The sequence below is a fragment of the Colossoma macropomum genome, unplaced genomic scaffold, assembly GCF_904425465.1.
Source record: "Colossoma macropomum unplaced genomic scaffold, Colossoma_macropomum, whole genome shotgun sequence".
Classification (NCBI taxonomy): Eukaryota; Metazoa; Chordata; class Actinopteri; order Characiformes; family Serrasalmidae; genus Colossoma; species Colossoma macropomum.
The window spans coordinates 17658933-17679991 of NW_023494784.1; the positions used below are offsets into that span (position 1 = coordinate 17658933).

The following is a 21059-nucleotide window of genomic DNA, read 5'->3' on the forward strand; positions in this document are numbered from 1 at the left end:
CATGGAGAACAAAAACCGAGCCATCCCTCACGTAGATCATTTTAATACAGAATTATTAGAATCAAATAATACAATAATAATACAAATATAGAAAATAAATGTCCAAAACTGTAGTTCTTCGTCCTCTCCTGCTTCAACAACAGCACTCAACAAAATGACACTGTCCATCATTCAAAATCACACCCAAGCAGCTCAACCCTCATGGTGACAGAGTTCTGCCATAGCTTAGGAATAATCCTGATAAATTTGGAGAATATTGGAGGGTAGATGTAATTTTTCATATGCTCGTTGTTATCTGAGTTTCCCGTGAATGTCTGCAAAGAAGAAGAAGAAGGAGGAGAAAAGGTTAAAACACCGACCGAACACTGCATCAAAAAACTGAATTTATTCAGGTTCAATAAGGCACACTCTTAAAAACATGGTTCTTCAAGTGTTTGTTAGTGAAGACAGTAGTTCTATATAGACCATGAACACTCAAAGAAACATTTGCATGTTTAAATGGTTCTTTGCATGGTAAAATGGTTCTTCAGATTGTTGCAGAAGTGGTTGTATATGGTTCTATATAGAACCTTTTTGAAAATGGTTCTATACAGCACCAAAAAGGATCTTCTATTGTTCTGATGTTAAGCTTGTAACAATAGAAGAACCATATCCATCAATCTGAAGAACCAGGTCACCATGCAAAGAACCATTAAAGTATGAAGTGGTTCTATACAAAATGCTCATGGTTCTGAATAGAACCATTCCCTTTACTAAAGAACCCTTGAAGAACCATCTTTTTTAAGAGTGTAGGCCTATACCTTCTGCTCATAGTCCTCCTCATCTGTGTACTTGGTCCATTTCTTGCCATCCTCACTGTACTCCAACACAAACGTTGTTACAAACATCTCTGTGCCAAGTGACTTTGCTCCCTGGGTCACAATTCCTGTGATCTTCTTGACCTCTTTCAGTTCAATCTGGAGCCATGGCTGCATGTCATTGCTCTGTGAATGGGAAAAAACACACACATTTTCTAAGCCGCTTATCCTTCTAGGTTGCGGGGGGATCTGGAGCCTATCCCAGCGGCCAATGGGCGGAAGGCAGGAAACACCCTGGACAGCTTACATGCACACACACACTTGGGAGAAAACAGGACTGTGATAAATAACCCAGTTTGTGGTTAAGTGTATAAAATATGATCTTTAGGCTAGTTACCTTGGCTTGCCACGCATTGATGGCCCCTTGTTTATCTAGACGGGCAAACCAAGGGTTCCAAGACCCTGAGTACCAGCTGGTGGCAACAGAGCTGGCTGTGATCTGATGGTCACCGATAAGTCCACTCTGCATTCCCAGTGGCACGGAACACCCTGTACATGTGCAAATTGTACTTATTAGGGCACATCCCAGCGAAGTGTAAAATGCATCCTCTGTTTTTCGCATAAAAATGATGCAAGAACATCAAAGGTGTCCGATATGCCCACCTACCATCTAACTCACAGCCGTAGAACTCCATGCGGACAGTCGGATAATTGTATGAATGGGAAGGGTAAAGCCTCACGAAGCGTCCAATTATGGGTGGGAAGAAGATATTCTCCTTCACCTCATGGGCTTCCCTGTTACCTTCAAAAGTCTTCGGGGAATTGGAAAAGGCAAATCAGCATTTACAAATAAAGCACCACTGCACTGTAATGCAGCCTAGTATGTGTTGAGTTACTTGCCTTTCTGGATGCTTTGCTGTCACCTTTGTAGAAAATCCACCTCCTGCGGTCTGTGCTGTAGGAGATGGTGTAGTTTAGCACAAAGTGAGAACTGAAGAGCTGCTTGGCTCCCTGGGTGGCCACTTTACTGATCACCACTGGCCTCTGGAAGTCCACCTGGAGAGCAAGACACAGTAACTTCTTATTAGCACATCTTAGCTTATTGGCTAGTAGCTTTCGGACTGTCATAGTGTGATGATACCTGAATCCATGGATCTTTTGATGTTGTACTCCATGCATTGTATTTTCCTGTATTGTGCAGCCTGGCCAAACTAGGCAGCCAGTAGCCTTGAACACAAAACAAGATGGATAAGATTGTCAAATTTGGCAATTGTCATGCTGTCTGAATCATAAAAGACTGTGGAGGCGGGTCATACTTCTGCTGTCGGATGCTGTTATTTGGCTGTTTTTCACAGCCCCAGAATTAAGACCAAGAGGGTGTTCACACACTGCAAAATGAAAACAAACAAAGAAACAAAGGTTTCAAATTTAAAAAAGAAAGAAATGATTCATTTCAAATGCAATTTCCTCAATCTATTCCCCATTCCAGGCTTTCATTCCTTGCTCAAATGACTTTTATAATAGTAATAACAGTTTTATTTACTAAGCAAGAATAATACATTTCGTACACGCAGACTACATCACTCTGATACAAATGGAAATAGAAGTTTGTATGTAAAGTGAATGCAAATGTTACAAACTTACCCCATAGGCAGGATTAATTGCTACAGGCTGTGAGGTTAATTGTAACAGTCACAAAATGTTCCAAAATTACTTTACATTAACTTTTATTACAAGTTTGAATGTTTTTTTCTTCTCCTGTAAAGTTGCCAGTTTGGAAACAAGAGGTTTTGTTCTGACACTGACAGTATATATCAGAGTAAATATTATTAGTGAAAAGCGGCTGCGTCAAATGTGGGAAATTAAGTTTTATCCATTAATTAGAGCAAATATCAGCACAATAAAACTGGAATATATTTTATTTACATGATAATTATGGTGGTTTCGAGAAAACTTGTGTGGGGATTTATGGACTTCTCTCATTATTTACTTTGGGTGGCACAGTTGTGATGTTGTTAAAACTAATCCCACCATATGGAGGTTGTGCTTTAGCGTCCTTCAGAGTTAGTTATAGGTCATTATGGTGCTATATTACAGCCACCAAGTGGGTGATTAAAATAATACAAGAGTGAATTTTGACATGCACACATTATTCAGTAATCACAAAACTATTGTGATGAAAAAAGTAACTTGGTAAATTAAAAAAGTAAATTTGTCGTCCGAGTAGATCTTTTTTTACATTTTACCCAGTGTTAGTTTGTGCCCTGCTCTCCCCTTCTTGCATAATTCATAGGAAATAAGTCTTAAAATCAACAACTTAATAATAAGACTTGAGGAGTAATAGGTAATATATTATGTTCAAACATGGTAAAAGAATTTGATACCATTGTCCAACACTAAAAACAGAGTCTGCATCCCCATCTGGTGAGAGATTCCAATCTCAGACTCCAGCAGCCACAAGCCTGGCTTTGAGGGCCACATCTCCAGAGTGGCAAAGCCTCCTGCATAGCACAAACGAAAAACACAAAAGGGACAGTTAGATCATTTCAAGAATGAAGGAAGCTACTTATTTTTAACCGAAAAAAAAAAATAAAAACCAACAAACCTGGTAAAAGTGGATAGACTCCCTGACGCTGGTCACGTGTATGTTTGTTCAGGAAGGTTTGGCCATGAAAGTGAATACTGTGGAAGTCTTTTGGAGAGCCCATGTTTATAAGATGCCACTTTACCAGCTGATTAGTGTACATGCGGAGTCCTTTAAGACTATATATAATTCCATTGATAGCTGAGAAAATATACAGAGGACAAAAGAGAGCAGTTATTATGTCACTAGTTTAGACTTAAACTATGAGTGTACAGTCAATTTTAACTGATGTGTGTGTAAGCTTGTCTAGATGACTTCCATTGTTTTCAAGAAGACTCCCAGTTGGTGTAAATTACTCAATACAGACACAGTCATAGAAATTGTTTGCAGGGTTGAATAACTGAATAATGAATAATTGAATGACTATTGCACAGATGTAATATGGCTTATGAATATTGCATCATTCTTATAAAAATAAAAAGTATTATACATACAAACATACTTTTATACATACTTATATACTTATATATACACACATACAGTACTGTGCAAAAGTCTGAGACCCCTCTACATTTATTTCATTTCCAGTCAAAACAGACATTAAATAAAAGTTTTTCTTTTTAGGAGATTTCTGATGTGATCAGAGATAAGATTATGCACTTGCCTAAGGAAGGGGAAAGTCAAAGAACAATGAGTGAAAAAACAAAAAATTCCAAAACTATAGTTCGAAAGATATAGACAAAAATGGGACCTTTTAACAACCGTGCAAGGCGACCTAAGCTTTCATCTTTGAGAGAGAAGAGAAAATCAAGCTCCACTCTTGCTAATCATATCTGAAAAAATCCACAGGTGTTTCCGTCCATCCTTCGGAAAGGATGTCTAGCTGTCAACAAGCTGTTACTTAAAAAGGAAATAGACAAAAAAGACTAAAATTTGCAAAAAGCTGCTGGTGTTCTCAGAACAATGGACTGTTTGCCCCACAGTCCAGACCTCAAAATCACTGAATTTGTTTGGGATTACTTGGATTGTGAGAGGCAGAAAATGCAACCAACTTCTAAGACTGAACTTTGAAGATGTGGAAAAATTATCCCTGCAGATTTCTTTGAAAAACTGAAAGCAAATGTCCTGAAAATAATGGAAGCTGTAATAAAAACAAAGAAAGAACAAATTAAATACTGAAAAAATAAATATTTGGTTGTTTAGTTGTGGCCTCTGTGTACTCTTCTTTTAAATATATGATTCCAGATCCTGACACTAAAATTAGTAACTTGTACTTACTGGCCATTTTGTCTGGGGTGGTCTTTGACTTTTCAACAGTACTGTACTAATGGAGAAGAAGATCAACAATTATACCATGAAATTTGATATTGTTGTTGAATTCTGGGTCCAAGACAGCTTTTCTGTCAGTCTTCTCAAGATTTGCTCGGTTTGTCTCGTAGTACCAGCTTTTGGTCTCATCAAACGTCATAAAGAGTAACATGAAGTCCCTCGTGTCTATGGGACTTTTATTCAGGGTCCCCTTTCGACAGACCAGAAGAGGCCCAATCAGCCCAGAATGTATATCTCGCTCCTGTTCAGACAAAGAAATTGAATATCATAGCTAAAAAGAATACTCATATTAGAACAACAAGGTGGTGGAGGCCACATTGGTACTTACAGGGTTCACTCCAGAGTAATAGGCCCATATCCGACAGTCAGATTCACTTTGTAATGGTCCTACTTTGGGGTTTACTGTCCACATATAGAAAAAGGTTGTGTTGGGTTGAACTACATCATCCTGTCGGTACCAGTAAGGTGATTCATCTTCATACTTCAGTCCCTCCATATTTTTCCCATATGACACCCCATTTGCATGCAGGGAGTATGGACGGCTGGCGAGATTCCTGAACACTATCTACAGTAGAGGACAGACTGTTACTAGTGCTTTACTGTAAATTATAGTTGTCTACTTAAAAGTGAAAGTCAGTTATAGGTATTATTGAGCAGGGCTTACAAATATGGTTTCATCAACTTCAGCCTTTATGACTGGACCCAGGATCCCCAGGTGCTCTTCTACCTCTCCTCGAACATATGGGGTGGTAAAGGAGATGTCTAAGTACTCCCTGAACACTACTTTCTTGAACCGTGTGGGCCTCTTTTGAGAGGCTTTATCTTCCCTCCTAAAAGAGCCATAACATACAGTACCAGTCAAGAGTACACCTGCTTAAAACCAGATTTTATCCTGATTATCCAGACTATAAACCTGGGTAACACTTTACTGTAGGGCAATTTTCATGAGGCTATGTAACACTTTCATAAGCTTGTCATGACAACTGACATAAACCTACGTTAACATTTATAAAGCCTTTTCCAATAGGCATCATTCCTCATAAAAGTTACATTTGCCAAATTTGATCAAAGATGGCTAAAGCAGCCTTTATGACAGATGACATCTATTGGAATAAGCCTTTATAAATGTTTATGTTGGTTTATGTCAATTGTCAGTAGCTAATGTAATGTTTGTGTAGTCTCATGAACACTTTTTATTTCATGTTATTTTAGCACAAGCAGATGAGTAAGATACTCTATTTCAAAATGACTGCTAAAAGTGAAAAAGGAAATGTGAATTTCAAAGAAATGGAAGAGGACTTCAGTCTAAAGTCTTAGTCTGGAAAAACATGTTAGCCTATATCTTCAAAGCTCATGAACACTACCTTGTTACATCATTTTCTTTTTTGATTAATATGAAAATGTGTCTACATTTTAAAAATTTGGTGTTAAACACTGTGAGTTGGATGAAAATCTCTAGTTTACAGTGTATGTACTCAAAGGGACACTCCAGACTAAAAAAGCATTTAATATGTTATTCCTTAGTCTCATCAGTTTGACAAAATTTTGTTTCCTTTTTTGTGTTTTTGTCCATCAGTGTTTTCTCACTACAATACCCAGCATGCATTAAGTAAATATGGCCTACGACCACTGGGAATCCTCCCTGGTCAGAATTAAATTCACTGTTTTAGAGGTTAATAAATACAGATCTTATATTCTGCTTCTTAGCAGTAACATAGCTTTCTTTTGCATTAGACAGCAAATGGAAAAATAATTCAAACAGCCTGCCCTCATATATTTGCCCCAGAGGGCTTGTAGTTTTTCAAAAGTTCCTGCCACCTTTAAGGTACATCATCAGAAAGTGGGGGGTGACGTTCTCTAGTCTTTAAACAGGAAAATCAAGACTGTTGTGACTACAGAAGGTGAGTAGGTAGGTTTACACCAGATGTAGCAGTGGTTACATTTTTTTTAGTTGGCCAGAGTGTCCCTTTATACTTTTGGCTGCTATTATACATTCTTATATTTGTTAACTGTCAAGAATATGTTAAAGACTGACTGAAAACAACCATATAATATCTGCATACATACAATTTTTAGTCCATTTAACTGTGATAAGACAATACCTTTGTCCATAGCCTGCATAATCCCAGTCAACTTCCTCAGCAGTAATGTAGTAGGCCCTGGCCTTGCTGCCAGCCATTTGCAAGGAATATTTTGATGCTTCATCAAACTCAACACCTTGTATGTCTCCCTGTTTTCTATATGGGTCTTTGTACTCAATATATTCATACTCCTCAGTAGGACCTGTGATGCTGTCAAAATCATAATTCTGCTCCTGTTTGGGAGCATATATTTCATAGTCGTTGAAGTCTTTCCTGGGGATTCCTATGACTATGTGTTTTCCAAATATTTCCTCACTAGAGACAGGCTTGGGCCCTCTTGGAGTTAACTCCGATGGAGCAAAACCCCGTGGAGAAAAGCTTCGTGGAGAAAGGGCACTGCGAGGCTGCGGTTTATAATCTATTCTCTTTTTCGTCTTTATGCCAAACCCTTTTACTGGTGTCACCCTTTTTAGAACTATCTTTTTGTTTTCCTTTGCACTGCTTGACTTGTTAAGTTGTACCTCTGGTTCATCTGTGATGTATTTTCTGATGTGATCAGGGACCTCCATTGGCACTAGCTCATGTTTGCCCTCGTAGCTCCAGTTCTTTGCTTGTGGATCCAGAGGGCTGGTGAGGATGACTTCAGTGTTGTTGCTGTTCTGCAGATAGATTACCACTTCTTCACGCCCCTCTTCAGTCTCTGGTATGACCGCCTCTGAACTGTTGTTTGGCACTAAGGTGTCAATGGGGGGAAAGTCGCCTTCTCCAACATCTGAAACATTACCCAGTGTGCCGTTTGAAAAGCTCTCTGAAGACGAAAAGGTGAAACTGCCATTAAAAAGGGAAGTATTTTCCAGGCTTTGTGAGCTGAGTTCCTCTGATTTGTTCCAGAGCTTCTTAACTTCAAGTGTTGTTTCACTGTGTGCATAGTCAGTGAAGGACCCCAACTCAGATGAGTTTGTACTATTTCTGTTCTCAATAGGCAAGGTGATATTTGAGAATTCTGAGTCTTCTTGGGTGCTATTGAACTCTTGAGCTACCTTAGCTGAATCCAACCGGGAACTATTTAATTCTTGAAACTCCTTGAGTGGAAATTCTGAAACCACTTGGGTGCCATTGTATTGTTGGGCATCATCATTTTCGAAGCCTGACTCCAGTTGGGTGGCATTTAATTCTTGAAACTCCTTGAGTGGAAATTCTGAATCCACTTGGGTGCTATTGTATTGTTGGGCTTCATCATTTTCGAAGCCTGACTCCAGTTGGGTGGCATTTAATTCTTGAAACTCCTTGAGTGGAAAATCTGAGTCCACTTGCATGCTTTTTAACTCTTGACCTGTTTCATTCGATAATTTGGAGCTCACTTCAGTGTTGTTTACCTGTTGGTCCTCCTGGTCTGTTATGTTCTGAGTGATGTTGCCCTGCAGCTCCAGAGTGATATTGTTGGGAAGCGCTGGAGGTGAGATGTTGTACTCAACTACATGCTCATCTCTTATAGTTTCCACTTGGTCACCACCAGCCAGTAGCACAAACTCTTCCACCTCTTGGACCTCTGAGATGTTGACAGGTGATTTAGCAGCATGAACACTGTAAGTAAAGACATCACTTGATCTGTCATCAACTTCTTCTACCTCTGCGGTGCTAATCATCAACAACTCCACTGTCTGTGGGTCTGTCGCAATCTCTCCATGATGCTCGGAGGTTTGGTTTGATAGTAATTGCTTCACTTCTGTTGCCATTGGCGATGCAGTGTGACTAATTTCTGATGTGATTTTTCCATCCTTATCCTGTGGAAGTGGGATGTTACTGGAATTATAGGTGAAACTGGTAGGTTCATCACTTACTGGTAGTACTGGAGAACTGGTAGGTTCATCAGAGTTGTTTAGCCTTATATCATCAGCTGACTCAAGAGTGACACTGAGCAATGTCTGATTTTGGACACCCTGACTTGTAATGTTCTTGTCTTCAAAACCATCTTCTGATAATATGGCTTCAGACTGGTTCAGTTTGGAATGTTCTAACTCAGGATTGGTAGTGTTTTGGATCTTATCAGTGAGGCCAGGACTACTGTCTACATGCTCATCATGATCCAAGAATGCAAGATCCAGCTGTTCCATATCAGTTGTACGGTTTCCTGAGTTACTAAATGTCCTCAGACCAAGCATATCTGCATAATTGTCTGTCTCTTCATCGACAGGCTGACTTTTAGTTGGCAGTGTTTTTGTTTTCTCTTCAATTGCCTCTGTCTCATTTTTAGGTATCCACACAGAAAACTTCACTGTATCATACGTCTCTTCCCCAGCACTGTATTCATCTTCTGCGACATAATCTCTAAAGCATTCAACATCCCTAAACTTTAGTCTCACTCCTTTGGTGGTTTCATGTGTGTTCAGGGATGCCAGTAGCCAGATTCCTTGAACGACAAAAATTTAGTTAAGGTTACATGCTGTATGTTTAATCACAATAACACAGTAGTTATTAAGAAACGTTTATTTTAACGTTATTATTACAACGTGTCATATTTATAAGTACACTTGTATCTATTTGTAAACATTGCAGGATATATATACGTAAGGGCAGCACAGTGGTGCAGTGCTAAACATATATAACACACACAAACACACTGACCGGCCACTTCATAAAACCTACCTTGTATCTACACTTGGCTCCACTTACCATATAGATGTACGTACATTTTGCAGTTCCTCGTTATTGCTATAGCACTGCTGTGTGTGATCCACTTGTACCAGCGCAACATACACTAACCCACCACCACCACGTCAGTGTCACTAAAATGACTCCTCCCCTGAACACAGACAGCTGGAACTGATTTCAGGGGGAGCCAGGACACTTTTAAAACGGAAGCTCTCCGAGGTAGTGAGAGAGAGGCCTTTGGAGAAACAACTCCGGCAGGCGAGCAAGAGTTTTGAACTGAGCTTTTGAATAGCCTTAGCAGGCTATAATTTCAGTTCAGGTTTAGTTAATTTTTTAAATTTTCGTTTTGGTTTCTGCAACGCTTAGCTTAACAAGCTCTGCTTTGCCTCCATGTTTGGTGTCTCTGTGTGTTCCTTGGAGTTCTCCTTAGCTTCCTAGCCAGTGTAACTAACTTGGAAGTAATTTGTGTTAATAACTTTTGGGTCACTAACAATCTAAGATTGCTGAAACACCCAAGCATCAAAGCATAGGATAACATTTTCAGTTCACATTAAAACCACGATTAATATGACCATGCACTGTTTTAAGCATACTGACCATCGTTAGCCATGTTCATGGAGATGGTCTCTCCTGTCATGGGAAACAGATTGAGAATATCTTCTTCTCTGTTGTTCAGCTCAAATGTGTGGCCATAAAAGGTGGCTGTCTGGATGCCATCTTGATCCCCAACACTTGACACATGCCAAGTTACGATCTCACCATTGCAGAACCCCAGGACTTGGCCACTTTCATACACATAGCCATTGATTGCTGTGGAAATCCATGAAATTGATATACAGTTCATAAAACTGATAAACCAAAAGGTTTGAAATTAGAGTTCTACTCACTGTGCATAACATTTGATTTATAGAAGTCTGTGTCATCTTTTTTTACTCTCTTTGGATCTCCACAGTAGGTATTGATGTTTTCATCTAGATACCAACTCTTATTCTCATCAAAAACTGCAAACATTGCATGCTGCTCCTTGTCGGCCCTGAGCTGAGAAAAAGAAAGCAACACCCCAAATGAATATCAGAACAAACTAAAGCAGGAGTCTAAATCTAACGGCCCACATTCAACCCTCAAGACAGCTTCATATGGCCTTTCACATCTTTACAGTTTATCCTTATATCCATTGTTGTTTGCATTATCACATATTTTTTTAATAGGGTATTGGTTGCTTATGTAATGATTGAATAGCATGATGGGTAATGCTATTGCCCTGCACACAATAGACCAATTCTCTGTGTCAGCTGTGCACTGAACAGAGATGATTCAGTGCTTATTTTTGGGACTCGATAAGAGCATAGACATTAACTAGAACAGGAAAGTTTGTAAACAAATTGGAAAAAGGTGGGTCGACAAAGACAGCTAATAACATTAAGTTAAAGCAGTTGCAAAACACTGTTGATTGTTTTTGATAACTTTATTGGGTTTATGTAGTATGTCCAGGTGGTTGACATGGCGTAGCTATGATTATCCAGCTTGTTGTTAAGGCATAGTTGCTAAGGTTTTGCTAGACCGCTTCCATGGTATCCCAGGTGGTTGCTAAGGTTTCGTTAGGCTGTTGCCATTGGTATTCCAGAACTTGTTTTCTTTAGGATATTACTGACTGATTTAGGAAGAATGGAGAACAGCTATTAATTGGAGTAATTAAATGACCACTTTCTTATTGGCTCCCAGTTCATTTGAATCTGAGTTTGGTTTTCAATCCTGGTTCTGGAGTACCACTGCTCTTCATGTTGTATGGTTTTCCCTACTCTAACATTTACCCCAGGAAGGGCTTGTTGATTAGTTCACTAGTTCATAACTTTATCAGGACAGGGATTGAGAAAAACTGATCTAAAATGCTAATCATGTAAGGTAACAAAAGTGATCTGGACCAAAAACCACAAGTTACCTGGACGTTCCTGGTGTTGAGGGACTGGCTCTTGCAGATAAGCAGTGGCCCAACGAGGCCAGAGGCAATGTCTCGTGGAGTGTTCACTGCACTGTGGTACATCCTGGTGAGACACCTAGAGTCATTTTGCAAAGGCTCATCCTCCTCAATGACTCGCCAAACATATGTGTAGGTCTCCCCTGGTTGCACTGCATGGCTTTGGTTCCCTTTCAGATGATGGGAAACATGGAAAAAAGAATGAATTGTGTTGATGTCATGTATTTTATTCATGTGGAAATTATGTACACATTTAAATCAAGAAAACATACATTACTTTGTGTAGGGCCATCACCATAAACTGAAGAAAGGATCTCAAATAAATCTGGGACTGGCCTGAACAGCATTTTACAGGTAGTTGCTATGGTGTTGCTGTGGGTATCCAGCTTGTTGTTATGGCATTGCTAGGTGGTTGCTAGGGTGCTGCTATTGTCTCCCAGGTTGTTGCCAAGGTGTTGATAGATTGTCCCAATAGTATCTCAGGAGGTTGCTGAGCTGTTGTTAGGCCATTGCTATGCTATCCCAGGTGGTTGCTAAGGTGTTGCTGGGCCATTGCTACGGTGTCCAAATTAGTTGCTAAGGTTTTGCTAGACTGTTGTCATGGTAAAATGTGCTTTGATTTTGATTTACTTTGATTAGGGACACTACCACAGGAAAGGATTTCAATACAATTAAATTTAGGACTGGACCAAACAGCATTTTAGAGGATTTAAATACTATTTGATATTTCTCAATAAGTACTCAAATAAAAAAATATCATTTTTATCTACATCCATTACAGAATATATTAACAGTCAGGCTGAAGCTCTGCTGCTTGCACATTGTATGTTGTTGCGACAGAATCTGCAATTGTAGCGCGGTGATTCGAACAGTGTTACTTGAATCACTTGTATAGCATTTCTGAGTTCAGAGTTTATATCTAGAAGCTTAGGGAGAAATTAATTGAAATTATTTTTTTTTAGCATAATCACAGTTTCAGTTTTGTTTTTGTGTATTTTATACAGCTATTTTATTTGGCTAGTTTGCTGTTTTTTTTATCACACAAACTGATTTGAGTTCAGACATAGTTAAGCTATTGAGCAGGATTGAGGAGTTTTTGGAGCCACAGGCCTCTCTGAACATGACAAGAACCACCCTGAGAACAGCTTGGCAGTTATCCCTTTGGCTGGTGCAGCCTGCTGGACATGGTACCAAGTTCAGAGGACAAAGGCTGTGAGGCAACAAGACTGCGAAACTGTGATCACTTCGACCTGCACAATGTGGCCTCAAGTGTCACTGCCTAGAGTGAACCTCACCCTCGCCCACACACTTGTCTCGTCTTCCTGGAAGCATCAATGGCACTAGCAGGGAGCGTTCTACCCCTTAACTCTCAGAACTCATGATAAGCAACAAGTTCAAGGCTCTGAGCTCACCTCCACCAGATGAATAGGTTTTGCCATACTTACATATTTGAGATGATTTATCAAACTTGTTGTGTCTTCTCTTATTGCACGAGTTTGTCTGATTGTCCTATAAAGTGCCTCCATTATTTCTTACGCATCTTTGCTCTTTTAGCTTCAGTGGCCTCATGGAAAGTGGAGCAGTTTGTTATGTTTTGAAGTGAGGTGACATAAATGTCTGGCATGAATTTATCATGTATGTAGCTAAGTTAGCTACTATTGTATTTATTTCTAACATTTTCTTTAGATCAACAATAACTGTTCTATTTAAAGGCCTTCCCCACAGAGGGAACTGAATACCAAGACGTAGAACTAGTACTCAAATATTTACATTATTCAGACCAGTCCTAATAAAACACAGTTTACAGCTGCAATATTAGAGGATTTGGAGACCTCTCTGGTAGACATATGTAATTGCCTGTAATGTGCAGAGGAACATTAACGTTGGTTGAGCCCTTCCCCAAGTGGATAAATCTGGTGATTGTGAGTGTATTGAAAGAGCATTTAAAGGGAACTCAGTCAAAATGTAGTGAAGAATGTAAGTGAATTATCTATTATTGTCATTGTATCTTCATTAGTAGGTTAATTTTGCATTTTAGATCTAAACATCAAGCCTAATCTTCTTTTTGAGCCTAGCTGTGTGACATTTATTCATAAAGACATACGACGTGGTCCAAAAAACTCCCACAAAATCTGATCCAACACCTCTGATGTTGATTATTTCAGGCTCTACGAGATGAGCACATGCACCACATTTTTTCCTTCTGAGTCAGTAATGCTACTTCTTTCAATTAAAAAAAAAATTACATATTGCGGTTTTATCAGACCCTAATTATGATATGACACAGGTGTACAACAATAATGGTAATTCTGCTGACCTCCCTCTGGGTAGTTGGCTCCCTCTGCTGTTTTATCAATGGTCAGTCCATGAGGATAGATGCTGTATGGACGCGATGCTCTGTTTTTAAACACAATCTGTGAACACATAAAAACATAAAAATTATTTCTGGCTATCAAGCCTGCAGTACCAAATCAGTGCCTACATGCAGTGTTATGCCATTGCCAGGCTATGATTATGTACAGTGCACCAGCTTTATTTACCGTTATTACGTCACGGATCTGAGCTCTTATCACAGGGCCAAGAATTCCCACCACCTTCTTCTTCTGCTTGTTCTCAGCCCTTTCCTTAAACGACTTGTCCTTATACTGCGTGAACACTGCCTTTTTATATTTCTTACCTATTCGTTCTGCACTCTGTCTTAAGTATGTGGACCGGAAATCCCTGCGTGAGAAACAATGAGAACAACATGCTTGTAAGCACAGCCAACACAAAAGGTCAAGGAATACTCAATCAAAGCATGTGAATGGTGTTTGGTGTGTATACCCGTCGACATTATCTGGCATATTTGGAGCATAATCCCAGATGATCTCCTCCGCTGCTATGTAGTAAGTCCACTCCTGGCTCTCTCGTGATTGCTGGATGGTGATCTTTCGCTTTGGTGCAGTAAACCCCTCACACATATCAATGGTCAGGAAGCCGTGCATTCCAGCTGAAATTTAAGGAAGAATTTGTAGGCCCTGCTCACATTTTTTAAGTTAATTTAAGACGCTTATATACAGTGACATGAGTTTTTTTGTGGATGAGGCCACTGCACTATAAATGGTGTTGGTTAACAGAAAGCTTGTTTTATATTAAAACAATAGTTTAATGTACAGTGCAGTGTAATGCAGTACAGTGTAATGCAGAAGCTTAAACACTCCTAGTCAAATACATGTTTTGTTGACTTTCTAAGTGAAAATTAATGACGCATCCTCACATTTACATATGATATTTTCCTGCAAATTTTGGCACACTATATCTGTTTTTTTGGTGGCATACTACGAAAAAAACAGAAAATATACAATGTGCCATCAGCAAATAAACAGTAATGTGTAAACTTATTTCCATCTACAAAATTAACAACATGTAATTTGACCAGCACCCAACCTTTTGCATTTAACTACATAATTTTAAGCTTGTGTCAAATGCAGTTGACAAGCCAAAACTTTTGCACTGGAGCTACAAGGTTAATATATCTAATATGTTAAAGGGCAATTCCACCAATTTTCACAATTTCACAACATAATTAAATCATTGTGAGTCATTCAGAGTTTTGGAACCATATAACTGTAATAAACTGTCTGTGAGGTAACTTTGAAAGATATTAAATGCATCAGACATTTGGTTCCTATCATCACCACTGTGAACAATTCTGTACACATTTGTCCAGAATGGCACATTTCACACCAAACCACTCTGAATGACTTTGTTTGCATCTTAATGGTTGAGTAATGCAGAAAGCAGAATTTTCCTTTATGTAGTCTGAAATAGATTTGCTTTTGTGGTTTCTGACACTGTATATCACGACTGTTGTCTATAAAAACAAATTATGGACACAAATTTAGGCTTATAGATGACTGCAACTCTTGTTTTAAGCTATGCAAATTATAAATAACACTGTCATACAACATCAGAGACCACATAAACAAGACTATTTGTGATTACTAACAACTCGGTATGGTTTGAGGCAAGTATGTAATGATTTAAAAAGGGATTTGCACAATGCTAATTGGATTAAATTAGCTTCCATTACATGTTAACTTGTTAATTAGCCTTGTAGCTCCATCGCAAAACTACAGAGGCAACTTTTGACACCAAAAATGTCTGGTCTGATTGACTACATTTGGGATAAGTTGTTCATTTACTTTGTACAGTTGATTATTCCCTAAACAATCACTTTCATGATTCAACTGTGTAATAACCCCTTAAATGCCCAGGACCTGTTCCACACCCCACACCTCTTAAATCCAGGGTGTGATTTGAAGGGTTACGTGAGGGAATACCATCTCCCTGGTCAAAAACAACAACAAAAACCACCACCCTTGTAAAATGACCATCCTCCCTTTCTATTCCCTTTGGATCTCTCAAGATCTCTGTTCTAGAATCAAAATTTTCATTCCACGCATATGTACAATTTACACAGTACCACAGTTCTTCATGTAGTATTTTTAGTTTTCCCACCAAAGAAGGCTGGTTTAAAATTGCTGTCATGGGTGAAATTTGTAAAGTTTCAGTTTTTGGTGGATGGCTTTTAAGCAAACTTAGGGCTGGAGATTATTGCTGGATCTGGCAACTCTGTCCACCATCTAGTTTGACAATACTGTCGCCATAAATTTTCAGCGTCTGGTGTGCAGCTTTTCAGCAAAATTTGGGCTGGAGTTTTTTTGCTGAACCTGGCAATCCTGCCTGCCATAGGGAACACTAAAAATACAGCAAGATCTGTGGGCTCTTTAAAAATCATTAATATTGAACTAAACAAATGGTAAAAGTAATATAAAAAGGCAGAACTGCCAGCTGCACCTCCAAACTAAGAACTGCTAAGCTAACTTAGTAATCGCTATCTGCAAGTTTTTTTAGAAGAAAAACACTGATTAAGAAACCGATTTGAAATGGTCATAAAGAAGCTCAGTCATAGGTTACTTTGATGGTCCTTGGAAGATCTGGCAGTGTCCTGCATTCTCAAGAAAGTCTTACCTTCTAAGTGTTTGCTGATGTGAGATGAGAGAAGCCAGCGTCCCTCATGGACTGCTACCATCTCTGCGCTAGTGGCGGTGCCACTGATAATGCCAACCGAAGACACTTTGTGCCCATCTTGCTGTAGAACTTGCCCATTGAAGTGCACAGAGAAAAGCTCTGGCTCAGAGCTCATACCCAGAAAGTGCCAGGTTACCTTAGAATGTGCACATACACGTAGATCTAGAAAAAATACCAGGAGAGATATCATGGATAGCAACTTATAGAACCAATTTGTTTAGTAAATTAACCCTTTAACTTTTCAGACTTCTGGTTTCAAGTGTATAATTTTATAAGAACCTAATCATTATGCATTGTTTTCCATAATGTTATGGAATAATAAGTCTTGCAATGTAAATGCACACTCAAAAATGAGTTGTACATGAGTTGTAAAATGCAATTGGGATATCAACACTTTTTTTCAGATTGTAAATCAAACAACCCTCCTGGTTCACTGTGTTAAGTGTAGAAAGGTCTTTAGGCGTTTATTAACTAACCAGGAACATCGCCATTAGTGTAGCCATTTATGGTATATTTCACATTCTTTTCAAGTGGTGCGCCTCCTCTGCTGTACCAATTGTTGTTCTCGTCAAACACTCCAAACAGCAGCACAAACTCCTGGTGAAAATGGACCTGATTTCCAGAGTCATCAAGGCTACCTGCAGAGCAAAAGCACATACAACACTGACCTTCAGCATAAACATTCTTATCTCTGACCCCAAGCCCTCTGATCATCAAACAGGCAAAGCAAACAGCTGATGAAGTAACTTGTTTTACCTTTAGCAATGAGGATGACTAAAATGAAGTTACTTACCATCCTTGCAGATCAGCAGCGTGCCAATCAGGCCTGTGTTATAGTCTCTGACAAAGTCTACGTGGGAGAAATACATATAGGTGACACAGGGGGGGTCTGTAGCTTTCGGAGTCACATCAGGAGTCACTTCCCAGTAGTATGTGTGTTCTTTGTCAGGATAAATGACATCATCCTCTTTTTCAAAGTTGGAGGTGTTGTCGAAGTACAAAGACCCTAAAGAATTAATTTGCAGTGTCAAATGTTTGTACATATTCAGCAGGTAATGATCATCTGAGGTGGTGGGAACTTAATTATGCAATGAGGGGACAAAATCAAATCTATGAGGTGTGGGGGGGTGATTTTATCCTCTTCGTTTTGGACTTAGGTACAAGCTGTGGTTAATATGTATGAAAAAGTAAATACACCTGTTTGTGCAATTTCTTAACTCAGCTAAACATTAAGCACTAAAATAACGTACACCATGTTCAGGACAAAAATCTTCTTTTGGTTTTTGCTTTAAAGGCAAAAATTAAAGGCTAATTCGACAGATTTTTCAGAATTTATGTACAATTAAACTGATAAGATGTATACAAAGTCAAAATTTGCCATTCCTGGGAAGCTGAGTCAGAACTGTTCACAATGGTGGTGATAGGAACCAGATGTCCTGAGCATTTGATGCCTCTAAACCTCACAGAAAGCTATTACATGAAATGTTTAGAAATATGTTGGCTTATTTGTTTCAGATTTAGTGCTATGTTATTATCAAATGGCTAATTAATGCCTAATAAAATGGATATATTTCCATTGTAAATACTGTGACCCCTGGTTACTATCACCACTACTGTGAAGTCGGTACATTTTTAAAGGACATTTTACATTAAATCACTCTGAGTGACCTTGGTTACATTTCAGTGACTGAATTATGTTGACATTTCTAAAAACTGTTCGAATTCCCCTTCAGTTTTTGACAGTCCTGTAGCATTACAGAATGGCTCACAGTGTGACTCTGATGATGTCTGTACATGAAACAGCATAGATGCATATGCAGTATGAGAAGCATAATTCCAGTAAACTGACCCTCTGACTGTTTTCCATAAGCGATGCCATGCGGGTGGATGCTACATGGACGGTCTGCCATGTTTTTAAACGTGACGATGATGGTGTCGCCTTCTTGACCCCGCAGAGTGGGTCCCAGCAGCCCTTAAGACATATAATTTATTATTAGTTACCTGTTAGTTTTCCAGTGTTACGTAAGAGTAGACCATGCCTTTCACATTAGTGTCTTTTCCAAGTGTTCTGACTACACAGTGATGTCATGTTAAAATGAGAACATCTGTCTAGAAAGAATATTTTAAATACCTGACCATGAGGGATGAGTCTTGGCCTGTTTGAAACCCGGTTCATACTCCCTGTATACAGTCTTTCTATAAGTGGGACCAACCCTGGGAAGCCATGGAAATAAACCAAAACATTAACCATAAACATGAAGAACTGCTTGAAATTATACATATAAAATAAATATTTTAACAAGTTAATCAAATTTGGTGCTCACACAAAGACAAATGATGCTTTAAATATACTTAATTCCAGTGTGTACATCAGTTTCACATACACAAAAGACATCAACACACTGAAAGTAAGTTAAATGAATGACAGTAATTGTGTTGATGTAATACATTTCATTCATGTAGAACCAATATACTAACATGAATCAAACGAATTCAAAGCAACATTTTTCAGTGTAATTGAATTGGGCAGTGGAATAAATTTAGGTGGATGTTTTGATAAAAACAGCAAATTTAAAAGCACAGGCACTCGACTGATTGGCAAGAGAAGAATCTCCAGGCTTTTTAAAATAAATAATGAAGCTCTAAGAAATGTAAAGAGTAAAAATTAAGTATTTTCCCCTGGAAATGTAATTGAGTAAAAGTACCAGTATTCAATTTCTATAATACTTGAGTATAGAATACAAACATTCCAAGACAATACTTAAGTATAGTAATGAGGTTCAATTACTCAAGTATTTTCCCACTCCTCCTTGGTGACCCACAGCTTAGATGGCACTCTAAAGCATTCAAACCACTTGTGAAACCAGCACAATGGTGCATGCTAGGGCTGAACAATGAAGAGTTTTTTTTTTTTAATGAAACGAAAGAGTGCATTTTTCAAATTGCAAGAGCTGCAATTTTAATTAGATCCTATATTGTCTTACAAAGTTTTAAGTAGTGAAATTTAACCCAATAACATGCAAAAAATGTGGTACCATTTTTTATGATAAAAAGGACCTGGATCTTAATTTTAAAATAGTCACATTTAAATCATAATTACAATACTGATCAGACAAATTGCAATACCATAAACAGTTCAGCCTTGGCATACACATTCACTTGATCCAACCCATCCTCAATGGACATGGCAGTCCATGCTCAGGACGACAAAAGCTCCACTTATAAGCAGTTTTTGTTAACGAAATGCCACTTAAAATGTATTTTTCATTCCACATTTTTTTTGACTGTTATTTCAAATGAGGCACTACTTTTTACAGTGATCCTTTTCATTCAGCAAAAACAAAATCAAATCAAATCATAAACTCATAATCCAAAATCAGCTAACAACAACAAACAAAAGTAAACATCAGCACTTAAATCAGTCAGTCCTCTACTCAGTAAACATGTAGGGGAAAAGTCATGATGAAACTGAAGCAACTTGTGACATTCTTTTAAACTATTCAATATAATACCTTTGATGTCCATTAGAGCTGTAATCCCAGTCAATATTAACTGCAGCAATATAGTAGTGCCTCTCCACTGCTGTCGCACAGTGAGTCAAAAATGCCAGGAGGACCAAAGCACAGCAAGCCCCCGGCCTGGAGCAGAGCCTCATATCTCAGCCTGGAAGCCCCGATAAGACCTGTCTGTACCAAAGTGCAGAAACTTCTGATCTCTCTGTGAAGGCTGCTGATAGTTTAATGTGTCCTCCCTTTTTTTTGTCCTTTCTCTTCTCCCCCAGTCAGACACACAAGCCCACTTACACACACAGACAGAGTTTCAACATTTTGTATCTGGGCAACGAACTGTGTTCTCTCGTCATCACACCACACCATGTCATCACACTACATCTTTATTTTTAGTCATTAGTTGTAGCTTGTTAAAGCAATAAGCCACTTGAGGCAGTGCATTACTGTGTTTTTATCACAGGAAGGGTGTTCGTAACATCTTCTCATGGCTTATTGTTTTTTTAATGAGGCCAACATAAAATCTGATAAAATACACAATTTTTCAGAAAATAATTTACTATTATTAATAATCAACATAAACAAGTATTCTGCCAAGAAATGTAGTTCCTTTAGCGTATGATACTGTTACTAAGCAACCATGAACTGCTGCAAGTTATATATACAGTATTCAGTCGCCCCTTACTGTATACTGCAGACATTTCATGAACTTTTTGTCAATGAAAATCTGATAACATTGGACTGTTGAATAAAAAACCTTTGTCACCAAATTACCACCGCAAATCTTATATAGCGCCAACCCAACCCCACGGTGCCCCAGATCACACGCTGGGGTTGAATCTCAAATGGCTACCTGCTCCCTACATAGTACACTATGTAGGAAATCAAATACTGAATCCTGCACCCCAACAGTGCATAATATAGCCAAAAAATAGTCATTCGGTATTCAGCCACATTCATATTCAACAAATAGTGCATGACTTAGCTGCAGAAACTAGAATTTGAAAACTTAGCACACTGGAAGTACGGAGCTGTTTGAGACTCAGCGTGAGTTTTATGCTA

General features: G+C 38.7%; 1 protein-coding gene across 1 annotated transcript; it reads right to left on the reverse strand.

The window, feature by feature from the left end:
- Positions 1-27: 27 nt before the first annotated feature.
- Positions 28-20290, reverse strand: f5 (coagulation factor V). Its single transcript, XM_036582694.1, has 25 exons — positions 20004-20290; positions 18623-18705; positions 18341-18463; positions 17285-17497; positions 16968-17129; positions 16432-16653; positions 14242-14407; positions 13959-14139; positions 13736-13832; positions 11383-11588; positions 10331-10481; positions 10041-10253; positions 6813-9201; positions 5375-5540; positions 5039-5275; positions 4735-4951; positions 3403-3582; positions 3182-3298; positions 2114-2185; positions 1939-2024; positions 1698-1853; positions 1465-1609; positions 1195-1346; positions 801-983; positions 28-314 (listed from the first exon to the last, which is right to left on the reverse strand). The coding sequence occupies exons 1-25, from the start codon at positions 20144-20146 to the stop codon at positions 168-170; spliced, it is 6207 nt and encodes a 2068-aa protein (XP_036438587.1). The 5' UTR covers positions 20147-20290; the 3' UTR covers positions 28-167.
- Between the last annotated feature and the right edge of the window lie 769 nt (positions 20291-21059).

Excerpts from the sequence above, each read along its gene's own strand:
- f5 (XM_036582694.1), bottom strand. The coding sequence starts at position 20,146 with ATGAGGCTCTGCTCCAGGCCGGGGGCTTGCTGTGCTTTGGTCCTCCTG. Across the intron at positions 16,654-16,967 it reads CACTAATGGCGATGTTCCTG|ATCTACGTGTATGTGCACAT; the intron begins GTTAGTTAATAA and ends TATTTTTTCTAG. Across the intron at positions 3,583-4,734 it reads CAACAATATCAAATTTCATG|CTATCAATGGAATTATATAT; the intron begins GTATAATTGTTG and ends ATATTTTCTCAG.